At 36.2% G+C, this 18271-nt stretch overlaps 1 protein-coding gene across 1 annotated transcript in view; it reads right to left on the bottom strand.

Moving 5' to 3' along the window:
• The window catches only part of ADGRB3 (adhesion G protein-coupled receptor B3), a 448004-nt gene that overhangs the window by 37338 nt on the left and 392395 nt on the right, over nt 1–18271 (bottom strand). Inside the window, exons 19-22 of the mRNA XM_042817191.1 lie at nt 9494–9644; nt 8876–8945; nt 4011–4077; nt 1728–1813 (exon numbers count right to left, since the gene is read on the bottom strand). Coding sequence (XP_042673125.1) covers nt 1728–1813; nt 4011–4077; nt 8876–8945; nt 9494–9644 — 374 coding nt within the window. The remainder of the gene's footprint in view (nt 1–1727; nt 1814–4010; nt 4078–8875; nt 8946–9493; nt 9645–18271) is intronic.

The raw sequence follows: 18271 nt of genomic DNA, 5'->3' as shown, positions 1-18271 counted from the left end.
GCAGAAGCCCGTGTCCCAAAGAATGACTCAATACTTCACCCGCCAGCTAGTAGCAAGCAATGGTGTTACCAAACCACCATCTCACAGAATAATAGAATTGCAGTTATTGGAAGGGACCACTACAGATTGAATCGAGTGCAACCCCCCTGCTAAAGCAGATTCTCCACAGGAAGTCACAAAGGTTGGCATCCAGACTGGTCTTGAATATCTCCACATATTCCCTGGAAGCCTGTTCCAGTGCTCTGTCAACTTCACCAAAAAGTTCTCCCACGTATTTGTGTGGAAAATCTAGTGTTCCAGTAGAAACTGGAAGGTTGTTTCTCCTAGTCCTATCACTACACACTACTGAAAAGAGTCTGACCTCATGCAGTTGCCTCCCACACTTTAGATATTTCTTAATTGAATTATTATTAAATTATTATTATTATTATTATTAAAAACAAGTCTTAATTATTTCTGTCAGTCTTCTCTAGGCTGAACAGCCCCAGGTGTCTCAGCTTTTCCTCTTACAAAAATTGTTCCAGGCCCCTCATCATCTTTGTTGCTCTCTGATGGATTCTTTCTAGGATATCCCTGATTGTTTCTTGATTAGAGCATCTTCATACTTACTCAGAAAAGCTTGCTTCTGACAACAATTTCTAGTTCTTTATCTATTTACTTTAAAATAAAACAGCTATTCACTAAGTTTTTCACTATTAGAAAACAAGTTACTTGTTTCATCATAAAGTAGACCATAGACAAATGGATTTATATAGCCTACAGTTGAGTAGCTGAAAAAAAGAATTCAGTTAAATTTAAGCTTGGACATCTTTAGAAAATGTACAATGCAAAATTTACAGCTGATCCAGCTCTTGAAATCATTGGAATTACATCAGATATGAATGTGATTTGCTGAATAATAAGTTAGTGCTACTGTTATAATGCTTTAGTTTTCATTAAAGTTATTACAAAGTTAGGGATATCGATGCAGCAGTGTAGACAAAAGTAGGGGTAAGAAGTTAATACTTTGTAATAAAACAGCATAGAATGAAAGCTTCATTGTCATTCACTGTTTTTTTGATACCACCAAATTTTTTCTCATCATAACTGAGATAATTTGAATGTGAATGCAAATACAGGAATTAACCCAGAATTTGCATTTACTTATTCTTTTTTTTTTTTTTTTTTTCCATTTTTCAAATTCTGATGCATTAATTTATAGTAGGTATTGTCGTAGATGTCAGAATGCTCATTCTTCACAGATTCAAGACTGGCAGAATAGCACTGACCTCAGTAAGAACTGTGTTGCTGTAATGTGTATTTTATAACAGTTTACACAAATGAGTAACATTTCCCACCACAGTAATTAAAGTTGGCAGCCAGACAGAAAAATAATCAGTTCCTTCAGTAAACATTATTCATGAAACTATTTTCCGAACTGCAACAAGTTTCAGTGTATGACAGTCTTGTGAAATCTGCTCAGATTTATATAATCTTCATTCTTAATACTGCTGTACCTGTGTTTTATTATGTTCAGCTTATTTAGTTGCATTCCTTCAAAATAACTCAACTACAGCTTTGGAGACGAATGGAACCTGTTAGACACGCTATTACAACAATATAAATGTTCAAAGAACAATCAAATGCATTTTTGGGGAGTATCTGTATTGGAAGTCATTGCTACAATTTGAATATGCTTTAACGAACAACCCCACTTTTATTAAAATAACCCCACGACTGTTTCTTACCCAGCTCTGTGTTTGAGCTTTTTATCTAGGATCCCATCTCTGGAAACAAGTTTATTAAATACCAAAATGCCAATCACCATGTTGACCTGTCAAACAGAAAACAAAAACAAAACAAAAACAAAAACAAAAACCAAGAAAACAGTGGATCATTTTCTGAAAGAAAAAAATTATCCTGTTACATGAGTAAATGGCTCTTTCAAGACTGCAATGTGCTCCTTGTTACACTTCTGAGTATGTCATCAGGAATGATGTGACCATCCCCAAATACCCCAGAAGTGCATATTCTCAGGAGGGTCATACATAGGCCTGCTGCAAGAGGCTTATTTTTGAATCTTAAATTTATACACATCTGCTGGCCAGAAACTCAAGTAATATAGCTTTAATACTTCCCAAACATAATTGCAATTATATTTTCTATTCCAGGAAAACCACACAGCATTGCATTTGAATAGACCAAGGCAGACCTGGTCAGTGCACACAAATGACAGTAGCCATCTTTCTTTTCAAGCTCTTAATGTCCACGTGGATGTCCTCAATTATGTAGAACCAGCCTGTGGTTTTCCATATACTCTTGCACATCACTGTCTCTGTCCTTCACTAAAATGCCAGTCATGAGCCTTGTAGTCTGATCCTTTTTTTGGGGGGAGAGGAGCAATGGAATGTGTGGGGTATATGAATGCCTTAGGTAAATCTCTTTATCCCCATTAAAATACACAGTATTGTGCCCTGATACATTACTTGAGGATTTAACCTAAAAAAATTTCCAAATGCTTTGGCAGTCAGACTTTGGCACTTGATGAACATACTAATGACATTTAATGGACAACTTAATGACTGTTATTATCCATTTGTAATATTGATCAGAATTCAATGAATCTATCTTGCATAGCGCCATGAGAAGGTAGTATCAAGTATTCAATGTTTTAAAAAAATGATCTTTGTCTGATTATAGAAATGTGATGCTTTTTTTCCTCTCAAACAGATTTTCCAAGACCTCTGCCAAAATCCCTAATTGTTGCCAGTCTGTCCTAACAACTTTTTTTCAGTTTTTCTTATTGTCACTTTATTTTTGGCATTTACATTTTCCAGCTGATGCTATACAATTCTTTTGCTTCCCGCACTTAGGCTTAAGAGGCTGCATTAGAACAGCTCCTTGCACAGCCATGAGCTAATGGCAGGGCAAACTGTGACTGTGAACTTCAAACATCTCTGAACAAAGCTTGCCAATTACAAAGAGAACATACAGTTCCATGAGAAAATTATGCCTAGCTTTTTGTAAACATCCTTGGCTCCTCAATCATGGTGTGGGACTCTGAGCTGTACAAAAGGATCCTGGCTGGACTCCAGACAACGATGAGACAAACTACGGAAGTAGTAAACATCCATTTCAGGATAATCTTTGTGGCTAAATGGCCTTGTCTTTGATGATTACTAAGACTGATTCTCTTTCGAAAGTGAAAATCAGACGTAACTGGTGTTGATTGAGCCATCCTAGTATAAAATTGGTGCAAGGAGAAGAAGAATTAAATACAAAATCTGTAATCTCCTTCCCAGAAGAACAAATTATTGAGGAAAATTTATACTGATTGCAGAGCAGACAACCGATAGCCAGTGACACATGTAGGGTGCAATTCTTACTCTCAATTCAATTCTTGAAGTCCTATAAACTTCTGACTATTTGAGCCTTAAAAATCCATATTTTTCTCCACTGACAGTGATATACATCTGGAATCATCAGCATAGATGCAGAAATCTACATTGCAGATGTCTACAATTAGACAAAGTGAATCCTACAGCTAAATGCATTTCCAGAGATGTGGAATATTAATACGCAAATGAGTAACATTTCCCAATTATGATGATTTTTTCTTTGCCTTGAAAAGCAGTAGCCATGGAGAACTCGCTGGCTGGTTCCACTCCTCCTGCTGCTTTTGCTGGCACAGCGTTATACTGCCAAGCAGCACTCTATCAAGACTGTCACTGAACTTCACAAGGCAGTGACAATTATGTAGATGCTACTGATAATAACTGAGTGATGCCTGTAACAAGTTTACTGTGCCACCAATCAGTACATTATTCTTTCACAGCTTACTGTGTAAACATGAAGTTAAAACGGGTATAACAATGTGATACAATTAAGTGAATCATGCATTCAAAATACACGAGGTGTCAAGCTGAGCTCAATATTCACAGCAAAATTGAATTCTATGGAATGGCTAAGCCATTTAAAGAGTATATTCCACCATTTCACATGAATATACTGGAAATGATATTAATGTTTACCAAGACAACAGCAGCTGCAGGTCCAACGAAAGCGTAAAGTAGCCCTCCTTCAAGAGACAGCCAACAGCTAGAAAAAACATTAGAGAAGAACTAACACAAATTAAAAATAAGTATAACAGACTGACAAGAAAGCATTAATAATTGCTACAGCATATGCTTGTTCTGTTTTATGCTCAGTCAATACTTAGAGATAGAGACACAGAGAAGATAATTAAATTATTTAGTTGGTATGATGGTGTAGACAGTTGAAAAGTGATTTCCATTACCAGTTGCTAATGTTTCAAAAGTTTAAATGCAAATTTTACATATTTTGAAATCTATTATGAACATTATGTAAAATAAATTTGTTAATCCTTGCCAAATATTCTCTAACCATGTGTGATGAGTTAAATGAACAGGACTTGCCTATCTATATAGCATCTGATGGATTAATACTTAAAACAATGAATGGTCAAATACCAATAATACAGAACTTGATTAAAACTACGTTTCTATATATTCTCACTTAAGTCATTTAGGAATTGCTATTAAGACTAGATCATACAGACAACATTCCTGTTAAAGAAAATTCATTATATATGGTTTAACTGCTGTATATTCTCTGGAATATTTTGCAAACAATTTAAATGCATATTTTAAAGCATATGAAAACTGTGTTTTCTGGTGAGCTATTCATCTTGCAGACTTTATCACACTGCATCAGAGCTTTCACTGAAAACCATCAGATTTCCAAACACAGAGCGCTTACAGATTCAAATTCTAAATATTTGATGCACCATGATGTAAAGCTTTACATATCTGCAAAAGATCAGGAGCTTCACACACTGAAGTAAATGCAGCTGTGCTATTTTCTCAGTGATTACATATTCAAAGAATTGCATGTTTATTTGAATGTGTGATCACACCTACATATAAGAAAATTCAAATATATGCATTCAAACAATTAACTTGGATCTCACATTCAGAAACATTCACATCAGAACCATACATATTTTATTTAATTTCCAGTGCTCTTTTTGTGCTTTTGAAAACAACGTAAAGTAAATGCAAATCATCGTAATAGTCTGTTACGGCTGGAATTTCAACTGCAAAGAATAAAACTGCTCCCTGTTGCAGTGAAGATGTGAAATCTGCCTCATGAATCCAACTGCATCGAGGTGCTAAATACTGGAAAAATAAACTGATATAAATAATTTATATCTCATTGACTGTCGAAAAGGTAATAAACACCAAGCTAGTCTATATTCCCCCACCCCCCAAAAAAGAAAACAATTAACAATTTGTAATTTTTGTAAAGTCTAAGAAAAATGCTTTCAAAATGTAATGCAATTTTAATTTCTTTTCTTTTCAAAAACCTTACATTATTTGTTATGAAAGACTGAGAACACGACCTGCTGAGAATGGATGTTCACTGTGTTTCCTTACCAATATTAGTGAAAAGGACTGCTGTAAATAACTAAAACCTATAATTTAAATGTTCAGAATTATTAGTAAATAGAAACATCAATCCATGAAAACTGTTGACTTATTTTGACTTATAATTTCAATTACCTGTGCTGAATAAAATGTCAGTGGTTTCTTTTAATACAGAAGAAAATGTTTTAGTCACACAAGTCTTCAAGACAAGGAGATAATTCTTCCTTATACCCTCAGTGAAAAAGACTGTTCAGAAGAGTGATTTCCATTTAGAAAAGAGGGCTAGAAGAGGTTGTATTCTTTTCTTTTACAGTCTGAATTTTCAGCAATTAGGATTTTCAACAATCTAACGTGACTTTTTACAAAGTTTTCAATATCTGCCAATCAAAGTCTCTGAAATGCACTTTCCCCAACTTTTTCCACAGAAGAATTTTGAAGACAGACTTTCATGTTCTTTCTTATACTACAAGGCAATTGCTGCCGCCTCTTTTAGCATTTTTCATTCTTCTCTTTTTCTTTGATCTAATAGCTTTATTTTTGTTTCCCCAAAGCTTCATAGTTGTTTTTATTGTGTTCTCCAATTCTGTCTTCTTTCTCCCTGCTCTTCACATGCTGAAAGCCATATAAATTGATTAGTATAAGAGCATCTACTAGTGGTTTTATGGGGCCCTGTTGCATGGTCATAAAATTCTGCTGAGTGATGAAGCATCTATAGACTTGCTCCTGTGTCCTGCACATTTTGTACATTTTGTAGTGTTTGATGCTCTCTGGGAGAATGGATCCTTCTCTTAGGATCATATAACTATAGAAGAATTTCAAATTTTGCTGATATAACAAATTCCTGAAAGTTATCTGGAGCACTGATTAATATATCTATCTCACTCTATGTATACATCAGCAGGTCTCACAGGTTTACTAACTGTGACTTACAGTAGTTGTACTTTCATAGCTCTCATCATTTGAGGAGAGGTAGTGGAAATATTTATGAAATCCACAGAAATAGTTGGAAAAAATATCCAAGTTTTACACTAATATTTTCAAACAGCTAAAAGCTTGTTACTGTGTTTTTTTCTTTTTCAAATTATTTTTGCGATACTCCTTCAGTTTCTGTATTTGCATCATTACAACAGTCTGTGTGAAATAAAGTTTTCACATGTGGCTTTGAACGTACAGTAATGCAACTGTCCAATAATTATGGCTGAATGAAAAAGACAGAAATCAGATACTATTATCATGGAGTTTGGTCAAGTATGAACAATTCAAGCCAATCTCTTCGGCCACACCATACTATGAATCTGGGATCTGTTTCAAAGAACTTTGGGCCTCCCTTCTAGTCAAACTTTCCATGTGGGGGACTGGAATCAACCACTTTATTTTCACTTAATTTTTCTCTATTTGGAAATTTTGTTTTGTTTTGGTTTTTGGTTTTGTTTTGTTTTTGTTTTCCAAAAATAACATCTTAAAAATTAGGAAAACTTTGCAACTGGATGCACTTCTGATAGTCGCATATGTTTACCTGAATGTAGCCAAACGGGCCAAAAATCCACAAGCAGTTCAAAAGTGCTTTTGAAAATAGCACAGGTGCTCTGCTTTCACATAGCCTAATAGTTACAGGACATAATTCTTTATTACCTTCTAAAGTGGTGATATGCTGTCCCATATGCTGATAGGATTCCATTCCTTACGTTCTTTTCTTTTTACCACTGTGTTGTCAAGTGGTAAGAAAATGTTTTTGCAAGTGAAACAAGAGTTGCATTATGATTCTACTTGTTCCCTGTACACCTCCTCTTGTGCTTTTGTTCTACGGCACTGTGTCAGCTCATTTTGGATAGAAGAAGAGAAGCCAGTATGTGTACAGAGACCTACTCTATTTCACTTTCCAGGTCACTCTAAATGAATGATTTGTTGCTTTGTCTGAATATTTCAGTATATCTTCTGTAAAAAATGTATACATCCCAGGAAGGAAGCACGAAGTAACACTAACTGAAGCAAATGGTTAAGCTTGAATAATTTCAGTAGAGTAAATGCAATGGGATTAATCCCACAAGAGGCAGACCTACATTCCCAATGGGGTCTATTCATTGAAATGTCAAAATTCATAATTCTCACAGCCAAACAGGTACTTCAGTATTGGTCAAAGGACCACATTAAAACAAACAAACAAACAAACAAAAAAAAACAACCAAACAAAAAAAACCCAGCATGATGAGAACTTATTAGCTATAAAAATGCCAGAATAGTACATTCTCAAAATAATTCCCAACAGGTACCTAGGATGTTTTTATTATTAATGATTCCCAGCTGTAACTGCTGTCCTGTAGTTAAGAAATCAGTTAGGTAAGCCATTCCTCATTAACAAAATGCAAGACACAGAGTGTCACAATTCATAACTAAAGAGCTCAGTGGCTAGGTAATCAGGAGAAGATTTGGAGCCTTACCCACCTGAAAAAAGGGCTTGAAGCCCCCTCTGCTATGTACCACAAAGGTGGGACACAGGCAGGGGAACCCTGATCTCACTCAGTGATGATGCTAAGGAGAGTAATTAAATATTCACCAAAGCAAGAACTTGACCTAACTCATCCACATCTCTGATGAATGCAGGCTGCAAAGCCATATTTCCTCTCCTGCTGTCCAGACACTTACTTAATTTCTTAGGCAACATGAGGAGAGCTGCAAATGGGAAGACTGAAGGAAAGGTATCCTGATACATAATGTCTCAGTGGTAAGGAGATTCTGTGGGAAGGAGCAAGACTCAAGCCAAGCTCTTTTGGCAGAAGATGGGAAGAGCAGACAAGCTGAGGTGTGACTTTTCCATGGTGCTAAATATGCACTGTAACCAGGCAGGTGTTTAAATAAAACCTGTATTAATAATGTGTAAATGGAATACACAGATCTTCTTGCAGTCTCTCACATACAACAGAAGGGTTCAAGAAAAGGATTGGATCAGGCACTCCAGAAGAGAGGAAGGGATGAGAGATATTTGGAGGCTTCTGCAGAGCTTTGGCTCCATGCAGCTCAGGGGCATGAAAGCCTAGGAAGCAGCTTACATTTTTGGTGGGCAGAAACCTGTGTGCCAAAGAAATTCTTGCCAGTACAATTTTAGATGTGTTTAGAGTTTGGCAAAGGTTAACCAGAACATTTAAGGCTCTCTTTTGTAAATTTCTATAAATGTTAGACATCTAATGGACCTAATCCTTAGGGTTTCTAAGTGGCTTGCTGCTTCAAATGCTCCCAGAAAACTGGGATCCCTGGCATTCTGCTGATTTTAGTACAAGACTGGCATGTGGTTTCCTTTTGTGCTTCTGTGGATCACTCAGTGACTCTTAGGCCATTTCCAAGTGTGAATGGACACCTGTAGGGGAGGGCCTCCAAAACCTGCTATATAATTCCTGATGAGTATGAAAGTCCTGTTAATTCAAAGTGTAATTTAACATTTCAGACTGACTTACTAGTGAGCTGTTCCATATCCTTTTGTCTTGGTAAAGCCTATTGATATTGCAACAACTAAGGCTGGTAAACCTGGAAAAAAAATCACAAATGGTAGAAATCATTAGAGGGTGATCAAAATACTGCTGTTCTGCTGGGACAAAAAATGACAGGGCAAGCTAATGTAAAATGATCAATTTTATATGGAATGAATCATCTGATAAAGCACAGATTTGTTTTTCTCAAGCACTGTCAGTGATGTTTTCTGTATTACTTCAATGTACCTAAATTACTGGTACCTCTGATACATCTTGAAGTGAATTAATAGCAATCTTCATGAAATTCAGTGAATTATTTTTATTTTATTTTTATTACTTAATATTATACAACCTGGCTGAAAGTTTCTAAAGTGATGTTAAAACATATGTATTACAGAATGCCAAAATAAATACCAGCATGTCTTGAGGTAAATGATTATACTGAAGCTAAAGTGGAAAGACTCCTAGCCTAGTTCTCCATTTATTAATGCACCATCTACTACCTTTCAAGTTCACTGAGGAAAATGATAATACCCCTGACATTGTCACTGCGTTAAGGGTTTCATTCCAATGACTCTAAGTAAATGAATTTTATAGACTTACCCCATCCAAGGCACAGGAAACGTTTCCTTATGAGCCGTGTCCTAATTTTTCCAGTAACAGCCATGTATGACTGCCACGCTTCTGTCAAGACCCAACAGAATGAAGCTAAGAAGAAGAAGTGCAAAAATGCGGTGGTTGTGGTGCAGATGCCCTGCAGGGATCAAAGAGAAGCTCATGCTGAATACTTAGGGACACTCATTTCTCTTTTCATGTCACAGAGCTGTCATATTCTATCATCTTGACCTTTATCCTTAACATCAGCTCTCCCTTTATGGTGCAATTGCCACAAAGAGAGAAAGAAAGAGACGTTGGTTTGGATTAGGCAGAAGACTTTGGACTATTTTCTACAGCACTGAATGTGTAGAACAGGAAGGAAGAACATAAAATAAATCATGCAAACAGATTTTTCTCTACATTTTCAGTTTGACCAGGAATTTCCAAAATGCCGTAGTGGTGAAAAAACAAATACATTGGTTCTAAAATCTCATAGAGCCAAACAAAGTAAACATGGGTATACAAATGCTCCTAATTTGCTGCATTTGCTTTACTTCCACACAGAAAGATATAAACTCTAAATCTGAATTTTTGGCTCTAGATTAAGCTTAATTTATCTGTTCTTACACACAAATCTGATAGAATGTTAACCTACTAGAATATACTGCCTGAAATCTTTTTAGTCAGGTTTAAGTATCATAACCTTACCAATTACTTTGAATAATGTTTTTTATGGGTGTCAGACATTTGTCATCTGAAAAGTATTTTGAGTGCATGCAGTCAGCTCTCCTTTGTCACTGTAGCCCTTAATTAAACTTGATGTTGTCACTTATATAAACGAGCTTGCCTCTTTCTTGAAATAAATTATGATCTATCCTTCACTGGCTTGAAATGCCAGTTGCAGGCTATAAAGTAAGTGTGCATTGTACCACTGCATCAAACCCAAACCAGAAATATTAAGAATAAAGTCCTCATCACAATTGAAAGTGTCACAATCACATCAATTGAACAATTTCCCACCCAATATTAACAATGAAATATCACAATTCAGAAGAGTGGATGTGATGATTATTTCTTTTTGCAACATGATGTGTCTTAAATGAATATAAGAAAGGACTGGACAAGTTTTGACTAAAATCCCATTTCATAAAAAATATTGAATCAAGGATGGTAGATATGAAAGTTTGGAAAAGATAATACATATATAACACCAGGCTTGCATTTTAGTTCATTTTATATTCTTTATTAGTTTCAGATTGTGTTGCTTTGAAATTTCTACTGTAAATTTTCTCAGATTCTTACCTTCTTGCATCAAATGCATAGGTTCACCTTATATCAACCTCAAAAGTTTCAAAACGTTATGCACTTAAAGACTCAATCATTTCATTTCCTGCTACGATTTTACAGATATGACAAACACCTTGCCTCATAATGCTGGGTCAAATAACCTATCTAATTTGGGGCAGGGGAGTAGGCAGTGTTTCTAAATTATTGTATGCAAGATAATTATTATTTATGTTTTAAAAGTGAAATGTAGACTGGAGGAAAACAACAACGACAACAACAACAACAAAAAAGAGCAGATCCTGAAAATGCATCAGTCATTTAACCTTAGATTTGGTTTATTTTTCACATTCAGATGTCCCCAGTGTATTTGAATTCATAAAATCTATCCTGTTAAAGCCTGACTGGTGACAGCACTTCCTGTATACAATAAATACTTATTTAAGATGAAAGCTATGCAGCAAAATGCACAGTAAGCATTATAGAAAATACAGAAATGTTCTTTCATTTACTCATTGGCTCATTTGCTTTGACTTTCTACGATGCAACCCCAATTTGCCTTTCCATCAGTGTTTTTGTTAAAACATGGCATGTGCTGTTGGACAAGCAATGACTTTTCAGGAACAGTGTAGAATCTTTTAGGAAGAAGTTGCAGAGTTAAAACACTTCAAAAAATGCAAATATGCTATTTGTCTTATAAATAAGCAAATATGAACAAACCCTGAACTGTTTTGGTGAAATCAATGTTATCACTTATGGATGACTGAGTATAGATTGCAAGTTTTAGCTCATTCTTTATCCACTGTATTGAAAGAAAGACAGATGATGATAATCTGATATAAATGTGGACATGGCTTTGTGGAAGAAAGAAGCGTGATGGAAATGTTAATGATCATGTTGATCACAAAATGAGAAGACAGAAGCAATTTTTATTGAAAACAATCTGTGTTCTAGCTGGAATATACGACTGCTGATTTTAACTAAATTCTGAATGGCAGATGGGCTTCTAATGAACACTGATGGGAAGTCGTGTAACAGCATATTTGTATCGCATACTATCAGAAAGATGCAAAACAGCCTCAGAACATCACCTAACTACCACTGCTGGATATTCTGACAGAATCATGCAAAGGCACTGCTTGAAGTGAATTCAGCATCCCTCCATCCTCAGCAAGGGAACCAGCCCTGGCAGCTGGTACACGACCAGGTATAGCCATGGGCTGAGCACTTTTCGTCAGTACTCCCCTGGAATCCTGGCTTTTAAGTAATGCCGTATTCTTATTCTTTGATAAATAAAAAAAAGAAACCACAACATGCTATGTCTGGGAAAATAATGTATCTGGGATGTGAAATCACAAACAGAAAAAATGATTCATTTTCACCAAAGGCCATCATTAAATTGGGTATTATCTCTAGCAAGAGAGCTGTAATTTTACAAGTACCTTATTCTTATTTATTTTTCTCTTTCTCACCAGGCCTTGGACTACTCCCAGGCTCCTCCCTCTCCTTTTCTGTTTTGGCAAAGGATCATCACCTGCCCCCCCACCCATCTGCACCTGCAGCCCATAATTTACAAAGCCACAGCATGTCAACCAAAAGATATTTGTTCACATCCTCCCCAATTTCTTATTTGCTTTTAATTCTAGTATATTAAAACTCAACAATTTAATTACCTGTGCTGAGAGCATTTCAACTTGAAACAAAATTAATTTTAACAGCATAATTTATTCTCACTTTCTTCAGCTTCTGAAATGAAGTTGGCTGTTACAGTAACCTCTTCTTCCTCCCATAGCTGCTGTTCTCAGCTCCTCAGATTTAATTCTAAGTAGGAGAAAGGAGCTTTTCTGTCCTCAGAAAGCACAAATTTCATGAGCTTTAATTGAGCCTCGAGTGTTTAGCTAGCTTGAATATGTAAGTAAGAGAAATAATCTCTTCTTCATAAACAATATAATATTAAAAGCAAGGCTCACATCAGGCTTCAAATTATTTCCTTCTTTCATTCTTGTAAGGGAGACACTCAGTTGAAAAATGTGAAAAACAATGGTAATTCCAATCTACTTTTTCTAGAGTTTAATAACTAATGTAATGTAATGTAATAATGATAAGTAATACAGAGAACAGTTATCTATTTCCAGGACCTACAGAAACAGATCATGAGTATATCCTGAAAATCAGCATTTGTCACAATTTCTGGAACCTCTGATTTTTTATTCTTTTTATTTTTTTAAATAAAAGAGCAAATCTTCCACACAAAGACAAAGAGGTTTACCTGATTTTTCGTCTTACCCTGAAACCAGTCCTTTTTTCTACAACAAACTAGTTCCCTGTCTCTGCATTCTGATAAATATCATAAAAATCAAAACAACTGGAAAATAAATGCAAAAAAAGCAATCTATATTCTTGATAACAAAGTGAGTAGGGCTAAAATCCACTCAGCTGGAATTTGTTGTAAAAAGATACAGGAATTAGTATAAACTCTTGAAAATAATTAAATTTCATGGAGATTAAAAATTTAGCACTAAAGAGATAAATGGGTGCTAATTTTATTCTTATGAAGTCTAACCATGGACTGAATGCACAAACAAGAAACACTTTAAGAGCACAATGAAGAAACAGTGAAACAAAGAATAAGGAAAACAAAGACAACGCAAAGACCACAGCAAAGAACAGAAACAGAACTTCTAGCTAAACCTGGCATTCAGTGATTGGTTTTGGGGAACCTCAAGTCCTGAAACAGGCATAGAACAATTTATCTTTTCCATGTTCGTGCTAAATGAATCAATCTACAAAGGAAAATACTATATAGTTCTCTATTTATTTGCCTTCTTTACTGACTTTTTTAAAATGACTTGATGTATGGGAACTGCTGAGTCACAGCCTGAACCTCTGATTGATCACCTGAGGCGAGCCATGAGTCAGCCAGAGGAGCACATGTGAAGGCAATTCACCTGTACTGCTGGAAGGGGTGGAGCCTGGCTGCACCCCTCCTAGACCTATTTAAGAGCTGGCTACCAGAGGGGAAGGATTTCTTCTGGAGGTCACCTCTTCTGGCGTTTTGTGTATGAGCCCAGCGTAAGGGTAAGCCTTCCATTTATTCTCTTTTTTTAATCACGGTCTATTTTGCCTAACTCTCTTGTTTATTTTGTGATTATAGCATCTTAATATCTATTGATTATATACTTGAACAACAGAGTATCTTTGTCTCAGGAATGAACAATACTGTCACACTACAGGAATAGCACATACTGCTCAGATAATATTAAATTCTGGAATAAATACTATTTTCTTCAGTGAAGTACCACAAAGCACTTGATGAGCTTTCAGAAACTGTGAGACAAACTAGCAGGGACTTTCACTGTAAGACTGTGCTTTAGGAAGAGGGAAGGTATTTCGATGGTAAATATGGCAGGCATAGCTGTCTCTTCAGTTTCAAAATTGTTAATTTCTTAAATGCTTGAGAAATTATAGCTGTAGACTTTCAGGTTTCCCTTTCAGATTAATTCTTTCTAGAATTATTATTAATACTGGCACCACAAAACTTAGAGGGTAATACTTAGATTTTAAAAAATCACATGTTCTTTTTTTTTTTTTTTTTTTTTCTTTGCTAGCATACTTCTAATATCTCTTATTCAAGCAAGGAAAAGAGGAAATCTGAAACCCATACTGGAAATATCAATCTAATGTGAAGAGTTTGTTCTAAAATCATTGGATCATCTAAGATGGGAAAGACCTTCAAGATCATTAAGCCCAATCATTAATCAGATTTACTGAGTCCCCTCCCTAAGCCATGTACCTTGGTGTCACATCCACACATTGAATATCTCTGGGGATGAGGGCTGTGTCACTTTCCTGGGCAGCCCGTTCCAATGTTTGAATACCTTATCTGTGAAGTAATGTTATTCATACTTTTAACTCAACAGTTGAAAAGCTACTTTAATTAACTTATACGCAAATTTTTTGATATTCTAAAATTCTCCTCCACTGTTCTTAATAGCCAATGGTTCAAGTGGTTTAACTTCACTACTTTCTGTTCTGATACCTTTACATGATAACCTAAAATAATCAGCATTAGACTTCATGAGCATTTATGTGAGAGATTTGCATGGCTAATTACTGTACTGCAAGATTTTGCATGGTACAAGATAATGTGAATGGTAACCTTTACTTGGAATTTTGGAGCAATTTAATTTTTTAGTACAACAGCTGTAGTTTATGAATATTTACACATTCACCTCCATACACGTTATAAGGGATAATCGAGGACAATCAATCTTTCTTCTTCTACTCAACCACGTTTTTTTCACAACAAATAAGATGACTTTCTAGGTTCAGAGATAATTAGCTTTAAAATGACCTAGTTTCTGTAATTCCTTTACTTTAATTTATGGCTACAGCCTCACAAAGAACATCTTTATCAACAGCATCGAAATTCCACAGGTAGATACATTCAGTATTGAGTTTTCATTACTTTTTTTTTTGGTATTTTGTATGAATTATCACAAATGTTAAAATTGGGACTACTACATGTGCAGCACAATCTGTTCAGCTGTTTTGGTTTAAGGTTCATTTTTCTGCCACATCTGGTTTTCTGTTCTGGATTGAAAACAGTGAGGAATTCTGGAATGCTGCCCTGCAGGGGTCAATGCTGGGGCCAATACTCTTCAGTGGGGTCAAGTGCATCCTTAGCAAGTTTCCTGATGACACCAAGCTGTGAGGTGAGGTTGGCACACCAGAGAGACAGTATACTATCCAGAGGGACCTAGACCAGGCGCAAGTGTACCTATTGAGTTCAACAGATCCAAATACAAGATCTTGCACCTGGGTTAAGGCAACTCTCACAACAAATACAAGCTGGGGGATGAAAGGATTGAAAGCAGTTCTGCCAAAAATGACCTCGGGTACTGGTGTATGGCAAGCTGAACGTAAGCCAGCAGTGTGTGTCTTTGCAGCCCAGAGAGCCAACTGCATCCTGGGCTGCATCAAAAGAAGTATGGCCAGCAGGTTGAAAGAGGGGATCATGCCCCTCTGCTCTGTGCTGGTGAGGCTTCACCTGGAGATGAAGCTTACTTCAATGCTTACTTCAAAAGTAGCTTTGAAATATACCCCTCATGAGGGAAGCAGTCACAATCTTTATTAGCTGATGACAAAGGAGATCAGTCAGAATGTCTCTTATTTTTCACCAAGTATGGACTCCAGCAACACAGGTGCTGTTTGTACCCGATTTAGAAATAGCATGCAGTCACTCCTATCCCTCATATCAGCAACCTCTGCATTTGAACCCAAATTCCTCTGCTGGCCATTATTCTTTTCCAGACCTTAAAATGCACATAGTACAAAATCATTCCATTAACCAGGTGTAAAGGGATATTCTACTATTTTTGGCATAGAAGTGTGTTTGTAAAAGTTCATTTTTTGCACCTGAAAATCTTCCTTGCGCTGTCTTATGTCAAAACCTGTCTGCTCTAGTAAAAGCAACAGCATCCTTTATGTGCTGGAATGTGAGCATGCGATCCATGCCAATTAATTGTTAGTGTATTCCTTGCCACAGTTTTGACATGAGCCAAAAGGTGCTCTCTCAAGCCAGGCTCAACCACAGGTTGAATGAGAGCCTGGGCTAGGTTCTCTGCCCTCTGGTCAACCAGCAGGCAGCTCATCTCCTGCCTTGGAGAGCTGAGTTGTGTGCCTGCATGCCGTCTTGTGCCAATTTGTCTCAGGGCTATAAAAACATTTGTGGCCAATTGTAGTTACTGGCTTGGACACAGGCAAGAAGTGCGGTTGGATAATTCATAACACGTTAAGCTATTGCTACCATATGAGACAATAAAATCCATTCTATATTGTTTACAATTTGCTAGAGGTTGTCACTGCAGTATGTAGGTTTAAAATATGTTAGCTCAGAATTGCTTTCTTCATGGCATGCTTACTGTAAATTGAAAGCCAATTGGATGAGAGTTCTCATACACTCACACTCATTTTAGTCATTCTCCCAGTCTGAATTGTTATTGCTAGGTTATACGCAACCAAATGAACTCGGCACAAGCAATATCATAGAACAGGTTAGAGACTAATTTCTTTGACTGCAAGGCCTGGTAAGCCTGGTAAGGGAATCTTCTTCTCTTTTTGCCTTGGTGCTGTGAATATGCATATTTTTCTGGACTGTCTGAGAGGGAATGAATAAAAAGGATTCTCTAATTGTTTCCAGGGCTAATTCAAAAGTTAGTGCAAAGACTCCCCTTAATTTATTTTGGGCATTACACCAGAAGAATAAGGATGGTAAATATATGAATAGAAGACTATAGTCTCATTCTGTATCTTGAGTATTTTAAATGCTTACAAAAGTATTGGATGAATAATTTTTCTAGTAAGTGGATAAAGTCAATTTCACCTCATGCATTGCTTCTGCTGGCTTTGGTGTTAAACATTTTAACAATGATAAATGCCAACCATCGGGACAAAATAACAGTATTGTAACAATGTATGTCCTTACATGAATGTGTTGTGAAGTTTATGGAGCAGGTTTTCAGATAAGACAAAAAAGTCCTTTATGCCTTTAATTTAAAAATCAAGTGTAAGGCCATGATATTCAGAAAAATTTGTAAGAACAGCATTGTGAGGTTCTGCATTTATCTCATCTGAAATATTTCTTATTTTAAAGTGGATTTCTCATTTTGAAAAGCATAGATTTGTGAATAAAGCATAATTAGTTTTTTTGAATTAATGGGCAAATAAAACAACCTCAACTTTGAAGAACAGATGAAGTTCTTATGTTCTTGCTCATAATGGAGGGATGTACAACTAGCTGTGACTCAAAAGAAAACAAGGAATGAACACTAGCAGAATGGTTCTGTCAGTGTTCTGTCAGAAAGAATTCTACTTACTTGGAAAATATGCAAATTAAGGTAGGGATTATAGAAAAATAATAGGCTTCGCTGATGTTATTTACTCTTTGCTTTTCAGTACAGCAATTTTTCAGAAAGTGTTTTTAGACTCTAAAAAATTTCATACAGTTTAAAATATGGAATGTGCAGTGTGCTCTCATAAATGAAGACAGTTGCTCTTGGCAGGTTTGAAAAGATATAACAGGCAACTGTGTAAACACTGAAGCAAAAGCTGTTTGGAATATTTAGATGCATTAGCATAAGAATGGCTATACATGTTTGGAGAAGAATGGAGGATACAAGAGCCAACAGTCAATTAGAGTGATGAGCAACTCATGCCAAGCATTCCAAAGGTCCTGAGTCTTCCTAAGTTTAATTTATTTAAAAGTTCACTGTGGGCACTGTGAGAGTAGCCAGGGGCAATGAGCCAGGATTGATAATGAAGGGGTGGCTGAGCTAAGCATAAGGGTTACTCATGAGTCAGCAATGACTGGAGCTTAAAGAAAAGAGTAGTTTATAGTTCAGTTGTGAGGGAGGTCCCTATGCAGTTCGCAGAAAAGGAGGATAAAAGTGTCTGGGCACTGACAAAGGCAGGGAATCAAAGGTGCTTTGTTGAAGAGGT

This window comes from Centrocercus urophasianus, unplaced genomic scaffold (assembly GCF_019232065.1).
Source record: "Centrocercus urophasianus isolate 14NV4802_14NV808 unplaced genomic scaffold, USGS_Curo_1.0 seq_10, whole genome shotgun sequence".
NCBI lineage: Eukaryota > Metazoa > Chordata > Aves > Galliformes > Phasianidae > Centrocercus > Centrocercus urophasianus.
The sequence above is the reverse complement of the archived record's forward strand: the minus strand, read 5'-3'. Positions and strand labels throughout refer to the sequence as shown.